The following is a 16238-nucleotide window of genomic DNA, read 5'->3' on the forward strand; positions in this document are numbered from 1 at the left end:
AGGATATGATTATGCTTCCACTGGGAAAATACACCCCTGTCCAGAGGGCCTGCACCAGGTCTATATATAATTCAAGTAGCACTTAAACCCTAGTACAAGGATTTTAGTGGAACTTGAGAGATACATAAGGCCTTGTGTGGATCTTTTGCACAACAGTGAATTTCATCTTTATTGCGTAACTGTCATGAATGAGGTCTCCAGTCAACTAAAGGAAAATCGACTCCTTCTTGGGTAAAGTATCAGAATTGCTCAGCTTGGTTTTATGATTCTTGCACTTAATTTGTTCATTACTCATTATGACATGTCACTGTTGCCTAATCTGAGGTACTGAGGACTATTTTTATTAATCATTTAGGATTCAATATTGCTGCCACTGCAGTCAATGGGATTTCTGCCACTGGTTTAAATGGGAATAAGATTTCACCCTTAACAAGTACAAGAAAAAGCTCTTGGACACATCCTGGGCACATATGAACACAGGATGGGATTTCTTCATGATCATTTCCCAAGTCACAGCTTCAGTACAATGAAACCAAATTCCTACAAAGAAAAGCAAAAGGAAAGATGAACAGCAGAAGAGGAGATGGTAGCACCAAACCAACTCGTATCTAAAAGCAAAGTGAAATTCAGTGATTAGTTATGAATATGGAAGCATGAAATGCCCTTTTAGAAGATGAAAAATTCCTCCTTGATGAAAAGGAAAAGTGAAGAGCTGACAATTCACTAAGGAAGAAGATTAATATCATTACCCATTGTAGATTTCGGATGTTCAAGAGTCTTAGTAGTGGCAGTAATAGAAGAAATCTTATTAGTGACTGGCACCGGAACAGGTTTCCTGGTTGCTGCTGGAGTAAAGGACATTATCTTGAGAGAGATGAAGGCAGATCTATACCTTTTAAACTGCTGCCCAGTGTCTGATATGCATACTTGGATATCAAGATTTTGGGACAAATACTCTACAGGATGACTCAAACCCTATCTTAACAGTGATGCTTTTGGGAAGGTTTTTGTCCATTGCTGATGCCCACGTATTGTTCAAATATGAACAATACGTTCCCCACCCACCCACCCGCCGCATCTTGTGCCTCTGTAGATTTTCAGTCTGGAACAGCTTAAGTGCATTGTGGGCTAACACACAGCTGATCTCCTTATAATAGCCGAAAATATTTGGGAACCAATGCTTTAATGTAACAGGGTTCGATCATTTACTGTCAAAAATTTCTTCAAATGGAGCAGGATGGCAAGCTCTGCAGGACACTGATGGGACAAGCAAAACCAAACTTTTCTCTTTCAGGCCCTTTTTAGTATATATTTTACAACTAACACATTTGTTTTGCTTCCCTTCAATTAGTTTAGTTCTGAATATTTGAAGCCAGCCAAAAGGAATATGTCGGTCGCAAACTAGATTAAAACACTGTAGGACTAAATCCTCCTTCCACCTCACCAAGCTGAATAGCCAGACTTGGCATGGGGACCTGGATGGAGAGTAATCATTTAGCCCAGGAGTCTGAGTATAAGTTACATCATTCTGCAGCAGCTACTGTTCCTTTCTGTACACCTGCTGTGGCAGAGCTCCTTCTCCGCCTTGGTGGGTTCTGCACTTCCTCTTAGCGGCGGGATGTGCGATTCCTCTCTCCCGGGGGAATTTTCCCCACCTTGTCTGAGCAAGGGTTTCTCCCGGCCTTCCTGACAAGGGAGTGGGAGGGGAGCCTCTTAGTCTCTGGTAGCTCCTTTGGGCGTAGTGATGGCAGGCTAGATACCCAGTTCAGTAACTCCCCTCTAGCAGGTCTCTTCCACGCAAACCTCTGGGGCCCAGAAGGGCTGTATGCCCTGTTGGGCAGGGTTCCCTTGCTCTCCACCTCTGTACCTGTGAGGTCTCCCAGTAGCACGCCTGCTCCCCACAGCTCCTATTGCGTGCACCTATCTGACTGGAGGGGAGGCTTTCAACAGGTTCTGGCAGGCCCTTGATTGGCTCCAGGTGTCCTAATTAATCTGGAGTAACCCCTGTTCAATTACCAGGGGAAAAGGGACCTGCTTATCCTGGGGCTAATATACCTGCCTTTTCCCACTCTCCTATAGCCGTCTGGCCTGAGCCTCTCACACTGCACAGTACAGGAGTCACTGGCCCAATCCCCGCTTCTCATCCATCTTACCACTGTTCCACCCCACACACTCACTAGCATGGGGATATACAGTAAGCCAACGTGGAGCCTGGCTCTGCAGCATGGAGAGAGCTCCCCAAATCCTGGCCCACTGTCCCCCTTCACTCCCACAGCACGTTATCACATTTAACATCTATTTAAAGGGAATGTGTCTTGTTACTTTTTCTGAGTCTTTCTCAGACCATCTTCTCAGTCTTACTGAAACTTTAAACCCTGTCTCATTCCCAAAAAAACTAACTATTTAGGGAATTCAAATACGAAAGTGACAAGTTATACTGTAGAAGACAAAATGCAAAATTCTGATTCAAACCTTGTGATTCATTTCTATAAGAGAAAGGAGAATTTTCTACCAAAATAATAATGTTGTCAAGATAAAGATAACTCATGTAAATACCTCAAAATAGAAAGTATTACTTAATATGCTGCAAAACAACAATCAGGTTAAACCTAGCAAAAGAGAATAGTGGCATACTGATCCTGGGCCCACTGAAAGCAAGGGCTCCTGTTGCCTTCAATAGTGCAGGATCATGTCCTCAATGAATGAACTGTCAAGATGAAATCCTGGTACCACTGACTTTAATGGCTCCAGGGTTTTACCCTCACTGTAGATTTAATCAGTCTCAATAACTGGGTATGGTTTCCTACTTCCACTTCCCACTTTGCTGTTAGAGTAGATTATCTTTTACCCTCATTAGTTACAAATCCAGTACTAAACTGACTGAAATTGTTAGCTAGGGAATATAATTGGAAGAAATCTAAGTCTGTTTCAGGCCATCTGAAAACTCCTCATTTCAGATCTTGCATTAGTCGTTATCATCCCAGTTAAACTGTGTGTGTGTGTGTGTGTGTGTGTGTGTGTGTGTGTGTGTGTACACACGCTTCAGTTTTATCACAGCTAGAATTTCTCCAATTCTCGCCAATGCCAAATTTGCCATGAATCTTTACATACAATTTCAAACACATCATAGTTTAATACTGTCCAGTTATAAATCAAGGGGCTAAAACATTTTTGTTACTATGCATCTTGCTCAAATACTGATTCATACATATGTTCCCCCCCCCTTATGGTTGATCCACTTTTCTTAGATTAAATTGAGAGCTCTTTGGGACAGGGGCTGAACAGTACCCAGCCATCTATGGTGCTAGAAAACAAATAAATGGATAAATAAAAAATGATTGTTTTCTTTTTAAATAGGTGAAAGGAAAGGAAAGGAATGAAAACTACAGAGCAGACCTATCTATTGATCTGTGTGTTCTACTTCTAAGGCACACGTCACTCGTCCAAACACCCTACAACAGTCGAGAACCATTGAGCATCCTACCCAAGGGACAGAGTTTCAAAACTGTTGAAAAAGAAAGGGACTTAAAGATAGAGCTGGTGGATTTATTTATTATGAATAATATTCTTTAAAAATGTAGCCCCTTTTTTGATTCACGAGTTGTTCTTTAACCCATCTTCATTTTCTTCAAATGTATTCACTATTTCTAGGTATTCATTGAATACTTTTATTTATCCGAACTATCACACTTTGAGTCATTTGCTGATGCTCTCTTTTGATTCTATGCAGCATTTGGTTTATCACTTATGTCTCATGGCACAGCTTCTCCTTCCTGAATAGATGAAAAACCTTTTAAAACAGGAAGGAATACTGAATAATGCATTCCAACTATGATTTTTTGGACAAGTGATCTTTCCTTTTGAAATTGACGAAGCTTTCAAGATTTGCAAACATACTCATGAAGATGAGGCAGTTATCTACAAACTTATAAATAATAATAGTTAAAGTTTGCCATACTTGATGCTTTTCTACCTGAAACTATTCATAAATCTTTATTTTAAACACTGTTTACCAACCTGTAGTTTAATGGGACAGTGTTCAGAGTTTTTTATCCTTATTTATTAATTAGCTACTTTATTTGGTCAGAATCTGATCCATGTAATAACACTGTAGTTATTCTAAAAAAGCAAAATAGAGCAAAATAAAGGGTGGGAGAAAAAGGATTTAGTTTGCAAGACTGCTTATGATGCTAACAGATTTCTAGCAGTTTCCATGGACACGTGTCCAAAAAAAAAAAAAAAAAGTAGTCACGAGTCAGCATGGTTCAAACAATATGGAACAAAATGATAATAGCAGAACATACTGTAATTACCCAGTTTTGTCTTGGGTTCTTCTGGATGGAGAGAGACTTTAGGTTTGGAAGGAATTCGTTTTGTTTTACTGGGTGCTGAAAGGAAGAAAGAGGGGAGATTGTAATCCTAAAGTTTTGAGGAAAGGAGAGAGTACTTACCAGTAACTGTTGCTCTTCGGGAGTCACATCTGTACATTCACAATCATGGGACGTGGAACCCCTGGCACTGAGCTGGAGAACAGCCTTGGAAAACCACATCCACTGTGGTGTATGTTCATGTGATAGCTCAAGTGAGGGTGATGGCATCACCCTACTCTATATAAGGAAGTGCATCCACCCAGCCAGATGCCTCAATTCCTTTTCCTAAACCGGAGACCTACTGCTATACAGAACTCTGAGGTAGAAGGGAAGGTGGTTGGGTAGTGTGAATACACAAAGGTAATTCTCAAAGAACAAAAATTACTGCAAAGTAACCTCTCTTTTCTCCTTTGAGGGCCTCTGCATATTCCCACTTGTGGCAGATTAGCAAACATGATGATGGTGGGCAAATTCTTAGATAAATGTTGCCTGTAATCTGCTCTCCCAAACTGGACATCAAAGTGCAATGCTAAATCCAACGAGTACTGTCTGGTGGAAGTGTGCACCAAACTCCAAGTTGCTACTTTGTAAATTTCCACCAGGGGAACCTATATAAGGCACATCATGGATGCCATGGTGGCTATCATAAGTCTTTAAACAAGGGGTACTTGGTTGCAATAATGCTCTATACAGCTCCTAATCCTAGGGTGAAACACTCTGTTTGGTAACAAGTTCTCCCTGACATCTCTCCCCTAGGCTAAAAACAACCCATTAGAACTTTTAAACAGCTCAGTCTTTTCCATGTAAAACCAGAATGTCCTTTTTATATTTTGAATATGGAGATGTGATCCCTATGGGGCCTGAGGAAAAACACAGGAAGGAAAATACATTGAGATAGGTGGTAATCTGAGACCATCTTTGGCATGAAGCTGTCATGGGACCTCCTGGTGACCTTGTCCTTGTGACCAAAGGTAGTGCTGAGACTGGAGAGACAAAGTGTATCTTGGGTCCCGTGTAAGAGGATCTCAGCAGAGGTTGGTATCGGTACTCTCAATGCGCCCAATTTAGTATCAGGCTGTAGGATCCCTGGTATGACCAGTGGGCAAGAGGTGCAATACTTGAAGCCCTTTCAGGGCTCTGTGTGGTCCTGGTGAGACTCCCAGGATAAGAGCAAGCTGTTTAGGTTAAGACAGGCCTGCACAACATGCGGCCCGGGGGCTGCATGCGGCCCGAGTGGGCTCACTGTGCGGCCCGCGGGGGGTGAGTAGGCAAGCGGCGGGTGAGGGAGGGGGGCTGAGTAGGCGAGCGGGCAGGCAGTGGCGGGGAGTGAGTAGGCGAGCCGGGGGGGGAGGGGCTGAGGAGGCAAGCGGGTGGGCAGTGGCTGGGGGTAAGTAGGTGAGCTGGAGGGAATGGGGGGCTCAGGAGGCGAGCGGGATGGCCGTGGCGGGGGGTGAGTAGGCAAGCCCGGGGAGGAGGGCTGAGGAGGCGAGCGGCGAATTGGTGGCTGACCTGTTCTACTGATCTGGTCTGGCTCCCATCCCCTCTCCAAGGGTTGCAGCTGTCTGGAGGTGCCTGCCTTCCATGCCTATCTCATTCAGTCAACAGGGCAACTGATTACAAAGTGGGGGGAAGATCTTATTCTACTTCTAGCAAAAAGACATTTTTCTTTTACCTTAATTATGCTACCTTAGGGGCCTGCTATAACATATTACCGAGGTTCAATACTGCTGTTTCGGTGGGGCGGCGCTGGGGTAGGAGGGTTCGTTTCCGCGGGGCAGGCGGCACTGGGGGGAGGGTTGTTTCCGTGGGGCAGGCGGCGCTGGGGGGGAGGGGGTTGGCCTTAGCTGTTTTCTTTGGAGTAATATGGCCCTCTCCGCTTTACGAGTTGTGCAGGCCTGGGTTAAGGTATCCTGTACTACACTACACTAATTACAAGAAAAATAATAAGACAGACTAAGGAAAGATCTAACCTGAAGGCATGAAGGTGAGTTCCATTTGCTCTCTGCTGTTGGGAGGAAAGGAACTGAGGTGGTTGGGGGACTGCATTCTCTTCTACAGAGTAGGGTGATGATGTAACCCTTGACTGTCATCTCTAGTACAGCCTCCCAATCAACACAGCTCTTCAAGGCAGCTCCACAGCTCAATGCCAGGTTTGCCAAATCCCACAAGTTGTAATGCAGAAAGGTCTTGGGAGAACACAGGGTTTATACCAGAAAGACACAAAAGAGAGTTTGTGCATGCCTAAGTCTACATTGGGCAACAGTGGCACAATGTGGATATTCACAAATTGAAAGGCACTGTATAAAATGACTATTGAGAAGGCAAAACAAACTTGTTATGTAGTTGGGTGCAAGGGAGAATGTGCCTCCTAAAAGCAGCTCTCCAACTTCCTGTTCTTTTGTGAAACTGGAGAATGTTCTAGCATTAGCAAGAAGAAAAGCGATTAACACAGGTGAGCACAACGGCTGACTATGGTGGGCTTAGCAGAAAGCACACTTTTCGTGTAGTCTACACATCTTTATTGCCCCAAATACCATAAAAGATTGTTTTCACAATGAAGAATGAAGAGCACATCTTCAGTGGCTTGTAGAGCTGGTTGGAAAATAGTCATTGTTGCAGAAATTTTTGGTTTCCATTGAAATTTGTTTTTTTATTACATTTTCAAATCAGCTCCAGGGCAACAGACAAACACCTTACCAGAAATAGGATAGAGCTTCAGGATTAGCAATGATAGCTCCAAATGGTCTTCAGGCACTTATGCAGTAACCTGACCTGGCTCTTTGGGAAGTTAGTGCCACAGTGCACAGAGTCTGCATTAATTTGAGGCATCTTGTGTAGAAGCATTTGAACTTCAAGGAAAGAAGACAACCATTGCTATTGCACAAGTCCTAATTTTTGGTCAATTTCTAGTGACATTGGGATACTAATGGGAGCTTGATCAATGGGCATCATGCCTCCTGGCTAAAGGCCAGATTGTGATCCTCTTACATTGAATAGTACCTTATCCCTCAAGTAGTCACATCTGAATAAGGGAATCCCTATGGAATAAATGCAGAATTCACAATAATCTATATAGAGAAGGGAAGATGGGACAAATCATTCAAAGTTCAGTGATGAATAGATAGTTATTCTCAGGATCCCATCTAGACTAATCAGCGAGAGTAGTAATAGAGAGATGATAGACAAGACACAATTGCACAAACATGCAATCATACCGATTTCTCTGTAGTTAAATGGAAAAACAAAGTGACCATGCACTGTGGAAACATTATTACCTAGTGTTGTCCTTGGCAGTTCAAGGGGGTTAGAAAATTTAGGTGTATTGCTTTCCAAATGAATTGCTTTTTCTGCTGATGAAAAAGAAAGAATTTAGAGATACATACATGGAAAGTAGCAGTATCTCTAGAAGAGATAGACAAAATTGTCTTAATGATACAAGAGTTAATTTTGAACAGTGCAAAAATCTTTCTAAGGAGCTGTAGTTATAGCGAAAATGTTTTAAAAAGTTGGCTCATAATAACTTATGCAATTCCAAGACTTAAATACCACTAAGTTAACAAGCTTCAGTGGGAACTATTTGTCTTGAAGTGGGTAATTTAACTAGCAATACTGGAAAGAATTATAATAATGTTGCTTGGACTCTTACAATACTGTTTAAATAATATCTCATTACACTATAAAATTATGTATCTTTTTAGCTTTATGACTTCATTATAAACCATGACTTTTTAAAATGTTTTCATGGCTTTATCTTTGTTCATGCAACTCCAGGCAAGTCTGGGGATGCATGTGATATTTTCTTTCCTTTGACCTACATCACAGGTTAAATTCAACCATGGTGTAAAAACATGGTGCAGTTCGACTGACTTCATTTTGTATCCACCTGCTTATCTCCAGGCCTGAGTTTCACCCCTCACAGTTCTACAATTTTTGATAAGCCTCAACACATGCTAACTATCACTGCATCTGTACTCACCCTATAGCAACAGTTGAAATGGTACAGATTGATAACCTATCCTCAAAAGCAAAGCAAGAGACTTTTGATTAAGGGACTTTTAAATTTATGGGCCAACCGGGGTCCTGTTGAGCAAGTGTTGGCCAATTCATGATTTCAGGGGGAAACCATGTAAAAACTTGATTCCAACCCCAAGCCCTGTGCAACTCGGTGATTTGAGCTAAGTTTTGCTTCAAGCTTTTTTTTATTTTTCCAAATTAACATTCCAAGTGTAACTCAAGGGATGCAAACCCACACTTTGCATAATCCTCCTGAGAACTGAATCTGCTGAATTTCACATAGGATGCCTTCAAAACAAAATACATTAAATTACCAAAAGTTATAAATTATTGTAACGCTTGGCATGGAATGTAATTACCAGGTTTAGTTCGTGGCATTTTGGGTCTGGCAGATGGTTTAGGTGTAGAAGGAACAAACTTTGTTTCCCAGGGAGCTGAAAGAAACAGACTAGATTATAAGATTTTTCTTTTAATTCTTTTCCTTAGAAATGGAATCACATTCCTCAAGCCTGTGGTGAAGCAGTGATACTTCAAAATGGCTTCTGGAAATAAAATCAGTTTTAACAAAGGCCTCGCAAAACTGTCAAGAAAACTTACTTGCCCAGGTACAAAAATGATTAATTTGCCCTTTACTATAATGATTGCTAAATAATTAAAATATCGAATTGTGTTTTACTTGTTCATCAAAAAATTATTCTGGGCAAGCTATGAAGTTGAATTTTGCAAGACAAGTCTAAAATATATAATATATATTATATTGTATATATTCCTGAGTTGCCGATCAATTTTATGCAACTGACCAATTTAACTAGATGAGGTTTGAAAAGGTAACATGAATTCTTAGAACTCTCAGTTATTCAAGAAGAGAAAGATTCTGGCACAGGTAGAAAGCCACGAAACGAACAACATGCAAAAGTGGGATTATCTCACAACTGCAGCCCCTGGATTCTATTTATAAAAAAGCAGCACTGATTGTAGGAATGGGGGAAATATTGGTAAGACTAAGCAGTTCTGCAAATCCTGAAGCTGTCTTCCCATAATTGCAGGGGTTGAAACTGTAGTTAGCCAGTCTGTATGTTAGCCTAAGGCCTTATGCTGGGAGGCAAAGTCTGTGAAAGTTGAAGGTGACCAGTCAGTACCTCAGAAGACATGACCATTAATTTTGCCTATTTTATAAAACAAGATAATGAGGCTGCTTCCAAGATAGATTCAGGAGGAAGAGCTTCATTTCCATAAACAGAGTGGCAATGAACTCCTATGAATAAGTATATGTGAATTCACCGAGAAGAGGTTTTCAAGCCTAAAGCATTATATGACAGATACCTAGAAGCAGGATAAAGACTAATGAATATTTCTAGTGCCACAAATAGATCTCCTTAAAGAAGATTAGGTTTTTTTAATATAAAGAAAAAATCCAAAACTTTCCTTTGAGAAAGTCTCCTTACCCACCTTTGCACTTAGTCTGTCAATAGTTACTTTTGACATACACTGGAGGTGAGTGGGTGGTTGTCTTTTTGTGTGTGATCGCAACAATTTTCAAACAATGAAGGCAAATTCTGTTTACAGAAATGCACATATGCCTCCTATTGAATTTATTCAAGGGCAGATATTTTATCCTTCAATAACATTGATAAAAACCACTATTTTGTGGACAAACTCAATTTAGAAATGAAACTAAGCTCATGAATGTGAGTTTGGGTCTGTTCTTACAGTATTTCTCTCCTAACAACTCTCCTGTATAAAAGAGATAGATCCAGAAACAGAATGAAGTTGGCATGATTAGCAGTGATAGTATGAAATGGTCTTCAGTGATGGAATTCTAATGATGGCTTGAACAGAAATACAGATTGACACACAGCTACTGAAACATTTGTTACCTAGTGTCGTCTTTGGCCTTTCAATAGTCTTTGAAGCTTTAGGTGTACTATGCTCCAAAAGTGGTGGCTTTTGTGCTATAAAATAAAAAGAATCCAAGCATAATTGAATAGTACAATAAAGAACATCAATAATAAGTTAAAGATGTGGGAGGTTTAAAAGAGCTCATCTAGTATTTCCTACATTCCTTTTTTAATATAACATTAAGTATACAAAATAATAGAACATAGATTGGATTGTTGAACATCTGGTAACATATGATCACCAGTACTTGGATCGTGAAGGAGGCACTCCCCTTTTTGATCTTGAATAGAACTGTGACAGGGATCCAATTGTTTCTGATCAAAGGAGCAGAAAAAAATAGCACCACAAGACACTGGTTATGTCATCAAGATCATACGGCAAGATCCAGCACACAACTATGGACCTCGTAAGGGGCTCCCCTTCTGTCAATCACAGCTCTTTTCACTGAAAGGAAGCTCCCCCATCATGACATCCTGGAAGCAAATGAGTAGAATGTATGAGGCATCAACATTGTGCTGGGACTAGCGATGTGTTGTATGTACCTCATAATTGTACACAGCAAGGCAGAAGTTAAAAATATAGTTAAAAACACAAGCAAAAAGTATTCCCAGATTTTTTAAGTAAGCTATGAAATTTTGAAAATTCTTTGCATTTTATCACCAAACTCATGTTCAATAGTCTGATGATCTTGAGTCTTGCTCGGTATGGATCAGATGCCTGTATTCTGTTTGCTTCCTTTGTAGCAACACCATAGGATATTTTTTAAAGTATCTTCCTGATATATTGAATTGTATAAATGAACTACTTAATTACCAGGTTTCACATGCTGCACTTCTGGAAGAGGAGATGGTTTCAGTTTAGAAGGAATAAGTGGTGCTTCATTTGGAGCTGAAAGAAAGAGCTTCGTTTATAACTAACTACTTCAGGAATCATTTAAGAAACTGCACATGCCACAAGTTTGCAATGAAGAAGAAATAATTCAGTATGGAACGTGAAAGCCAGCCGAGGACATCGGCAGTCAAAAGAGAGTCAGAGATGGAGTATTAAATTGTTGTGCATTAATCAGAAATAAAGTCAATGTTCCAAAGATGGCTACAATTTTAACAATTAAAAACATAGACATGAGGGAGATAGACGATAAAAGGATGATGGAGCTCTCCATGCAGGTTTCATAGTTGATAGTTTTACTGCTTTAAGAATAGTATCACTAGCATCAACTACATTCCTACAGAGAAGTGAATCAAAAGGTGTTAATGTCTTTGGTGACACAGGAAAAACAAGAATCTAGAAGTAGGATAAAGGTTAATGATTCAATGATGAAATGATTTTATGGAAGAAATGCATTCATGTGGGATGGGATGTTCTCTGATTAAACAGACACAATGTGACCATTCACTGTGAAAACAACAACATTACCCAATGTTTCTCTTGGCCATTCAAGAGGACTAGAAGTTTTAGGTGAGAAAGATTCCAGAGTAGGTTCACTTGTTGCTGCTGGAAGAAATGTTGACAGTTACAAGAGAGCAAAGAGCTTATGGAAGAAAAAAGTTGCTTCATGGGTAAAACAATTTTGTTCTACAAGAAAAACTGAAGTATTCCACTGATTCTTGGACATTATTTTCAGTTTATCAGTTTAGTATGTGTTAGAGATGAGCTCAGCTTTTTGAATCGCACTGTTATGGTAACCATAAATCATGGTATCTGTGAATGTGCAGAGATTTGGGATGTTTATTTAATTCCTTCCTGCCTTCACAAAAATAAATTTGGACTAAATTCTCACTATCTGAATCATTGCCAGGCATCAGATTTTAGGTCCTCACATGGCTTACCTTGTTATTTTGAGTTATGTTGCCGCACTTATTAAGATGACATGGAGTAACACAAAGGAATAGAATAAAACATGTTGTGCTGTCAATTACTCAAATACTGACAACAGATGATATTTGGTCCAGAAAGCTGACAATTGATTCAATTATTGTCACAGTTCCGGAGAATCAGGTGTTCAATTAGTTAAATAACTTAATGCACCTAGGATATGCTTTTCCTTCATATAAAAATTATAATAGTTCTACAGTACTTATCTACAACTTTACCATCTACAACATAATGTTAATAGAATGTTTTGAATAATTATTACAGAATACAATAGTACTTTTTAATATTTGTTTCATAGTGTTATCCATGCAGCGTATCTTTCAAATTACTGACAGGAAAACTGACTGGTATGAGTTGCCACACACAACATAGCTGTAAGACAACACAAGTTAATGCCAGTTTCTCTACAGCAATACAATTTGGATGCTTGCTAAAAATTCAGCTCTAAGGGCCTGATCCAAAGTCCACTGAAATCAATTATAAGTCTTCCATTTATCTCAGTGGGGTTTATATCTGACCATGAGCCACTGAATAGTAAAGACTGTGTAATAATTATTGTACCTGGTTTGAGATCTGTTCTATCAGGCTCATCGGATGTTGTGGGGTTTGAAAAAACAGGATGAGTATCATCAAAAGCTAAAAAAAAGAAATGGGTAATAATGTTTATTATTTTTTAAAATTGAGATTTTAATCTTCTGAGGTACTCAGTTAAAACTCAGTGGTTCAGCCAATCTAATGAGTGAGCATATCTTACACTAGCAATGGAGCAGTGCTAATAAGGAATGAGATCTAAAGGTCAGCAATTAAAATTACAGTTCAACTGGAAACACACACAATGCAGTGAAGGCTAATGTTTACTCAGGTGGTTCATTTCATAGGTCTTTAAGCACCCTGGAAAGTACAAAGACAAAAAAGTTTCTGACGCAATCTTCTAGGATTCTATAAGCATCAAGTATTCAAGGAACAATGGCAATAATGTGTCTTTAGAGCTGGGCAAATATTGCAAAAAATATTTCTGCAAATAGTTGCTTTAATTCGCACCTCATTAGTGCTTTGCTTTCTCTGCACATTCTGTGATGGAGTTTTACCAACATAAATGTTAATGGAAAGGAAGCAATATCATGTTAATTATGTAACAAATTATCAGGGCCGGCTCTAGGCACCAGCCGACCAAGCACGTGCTTGGGGCGGCACCTTAGAAGGGGCAGCCAATGTTGGGGCGGCGGGGGGGCGCTCAAGGGTTTTTTTTTGTTTTGTTTTTTTGTTTCGGCTGGACAGTGCAGGGGTGTTTCACTGGTGCGGCGCTGGGGGAGGGGCGGGGGTTTGGGCAGCCAGGAGCGGCGCTTGGGGGTTTGGGCGGCCTGGCGTGGCACTTGGGGGTTTGGGCGGCCCGGCGAGGCGCTGGGGGGGGCGGGTGCGGGGGTTTGGGCAGCATGGCGCTCAGGGGGTTTGGGTGGCCTGGCCCGGCCTGGCGCTCTGGGGGGGGCGGGGTTTTTGGCGGCCCGGCACTCCGGGGATTTGGGCGGCGCGGTGTGGCACTGGGCGGGGGAGGGGGTGGGTTTGGGCGGCCCGGCGTGGCACTGGAGGGGCGGGGGTTTCGGTGGTCCGGCGCGGCGCTCGGGGGCGGGAGGGTTGGCGGCGCGGGGGCGGGGGGGTGTGTGTGTTATGGCAGGGTGGCGCTCTTCTATTTTTGCCTGGGGTGGCAAAAAAGTTAGAGCCGACCCTGCAAATTATATAACTATATTTGAATAGTGCATATTCACAGCGAAATGTTTGTGACCAATCCATAAAGTTAAAAAATAATAGCCATCAAATTTTTGAACAATTTTCAATTAAGTGTGATCCGCTCATAGATACTCTATAAGCCGTAAAAGAAATGATTAATTCATCAGATAGATAATTCATTGCAAATTATTTACTCAGCTCTATGCATGATTCACCGGGCTTCATCAGTTACAAGAGAGTTAATAAACAAACAAACAAACAAGAACACCCCAGTAAATGCTCTTGACACTGGTGTTTGTAAAATATATGAAGGAAATACCTCCAAATGATATAATATTCTCCAGTCTAGCCCTTTATTCTCCAGTCTCCATATACGTTTGTAGGAGAAAGGGATATTGTTCAGCATAAGTGGATAACACAAAGTTAATATGTTCTCTGACACAGTTTTAAATGTGATCTACAAAGACAAATAATCAACCTGGTCTGTTCCCTTTATTTCTTTATGATGTAAGAAGCCTGAAACACTCCCTCCCCTAACATAATGAGCAAACAAATGTTCTACTTGTATTTTACCTGGCAAATAGGAATATCAAGTCTTGTCTTCCCTGTTTTTGCCTGAGGACTCTTGAGCTGCATGTGAGCTCTCTCATTACTTTCCTGAATGGCAGGGGGTGTTAAATCTTTAACAAAATGAGTTTTCTTCTTCAGTGTTTGCCAGGAGTTTAAGTTAAATAGGTTTTAACAAAAACAAACCAAAACGTTTTAAACTGAGAAAATAGTATTTCCCCTAAATTGTTCAGGGTTCATTTCCAGGGTGCTAGTGGTATCATAACTAGAATAACTGTCCTGCCATCCATACAACAGTTTTCCAGGGGGGCTGGGGGGGGGGAGTTTAAAAGACTTTCATTTCTAATGCTAAAATAAGCAGGGGAAAAAAACTCTTTTTAGGGGGCAGGGGGAAACCTTTCAGACCTTCTTCATTTATTTTACAAACACCAGCAAAACCAAAACTTCTTTTGCAGCTAGCCTTTAATGAACAGACCATAGAATCAAGGATGTAACTCTAGTGTAAAGGCAGATATCACCATTGAATGGAATGGGCCCTATAACTGAAAGCTGAAGAAAACAACAAGACACACTACTTTCAGAAAAAATCTTCCCCTCAGAACCCAGTTGGCTGGCTGTTTTCTCTATCTAGGCAAGTTTCTAGTGTACTGTAATCCATGTAAACTTTAAATATAGTGACAGTACTATTGCCAGGGGAAGCTAATGACTAGCATACTCAGGGAACCCAGAGCTCTGACGTTACCAAAGGAAAAGAAAGATGAAAGTAAACTTGTCTGTATGCTAGAATATAGGCAGGGAGAAAGCTGTGGACTATCTGAGTAAGTCTACACTGCAAAGTAAAACCGCAGCACTGCCTCTGAGCCCAGGTCAATAAAAATAGCAATGTAGACATTCCTGCTCAGGCTGCAGCCTGGGCTGAGACCCTCTCCTTTGCCAGGTGCCAGACAGCACAGATGTACCCTCTGATTCTGCAAAATAGCGGATAAAAGTCATTGTGGTCTCAGACTTGGGCTGAAACTTAAGGTTTACAAGTGGCCATGATAACAAGTATTGTAAAGTTTATCATTGGTTGCTTAGCTCAATTAGTTAGAGCAAGGTATTAATAATGCCAGCAACCAGGCGGCAATCCCCACAATGTCTGCAGCTTTGAAAAAGAGACTGGTCTTGTGGTTAAGGCACAAAGAAAACACAGAAGGGGCAAAGAAGATCTGGGTTCAACTTCTTCCTATATCATAGAATTTCTGGGTGACCACAGGAAAAAAAACATTTAATCTCTCAGTGCCTCAGTTTCCCATCTATAAAATGGGAATAATATTTCCATTCTCCCACCTCTGGTCTGCCTTAGCTGTTTAGATTGTAAACTCTTCAGAGAACAAACAGCTACCATAATGTGGACCCAATGTCAGCAGGGTCCTCTATGTATTATTATTATACAAAAAACATCCACAGGTCTGAGGAGGAACAGGGAGATGCCAATAGATCAGACCTCATCACTTCTAATGCCATGAAACTGCACAAAAATTCCCCCCAAAACTAAAGAACAAAAAACCCACAATGTATCACTACTGTTTTTAATGGTTTGCCAACAATGTGTTTTTCTGGGTTTGTGAAACAGCAACGTGTTTTTCTTTTTTACATTAGGTAAAATGTAGTTTCTGTATATGGACAACTATCATTTTTTACAGTTGAATCCTCAGCAGGCAAATAATTAGTAGTTTAGCACAATTTCAACACAAATCTTTTAACTACCTATACTTTTTACCTGAAGAAAGAGCTCTGTGTAGCTCA

General features: G+C 40.7%; 1 protein-coding gene across 1 annotated transcript in view; it reads right to left on the reverse strand.

The window, feature by feature from the left end:
• Positions 1-16238, reverse strand: part of ABI3BP (ABI family member 3 binding protein) — a 286567-nt gene that overhangs the window by 114972 nt on the left and 155357 nt on the right. The window contains exons 18-25 of the mRNA XM_034767801.1: positions 12720-12794; positions 11700-11777; positions 11097-11171; positions 10262-10336; positions 8744-8818; positions 7646-7720; positions 4314-4388; positions 750-845 (exon numbers count right to left, since the gene is read on the reverse strand). Coding sequence (XP_034623692.1) covers positions 750-845; positions 4314-4388; positions 7646-7720; positions 8744-8818; positions 10262-10336; positions 11097-11171; positions 11700-11777; positions 12720-12794 — 624 coding nt within the window. The remainder of the gene's footprint in view (positions 1-749; positions 846-4313; positions 4389-7645; positions 7721-8743; positions 8819-10261; positions 10337-11096; positions 11172-11699; positions 11778-12719; positions 12795-16238) is intronic.

This window comes from Trachemys scripta, chromosome 1 (assembly GCF_013100865.1).
Source record: "Trachemys scripta elegans isolate TJP31775 chromosome 1, CAS_Tse_1.0, whole genome shotgun sequence".
NCBI lineage: Eukaryota > Metazoa > Chordata > Testudines > Emydidae > Trachemys > Trachemys scripta.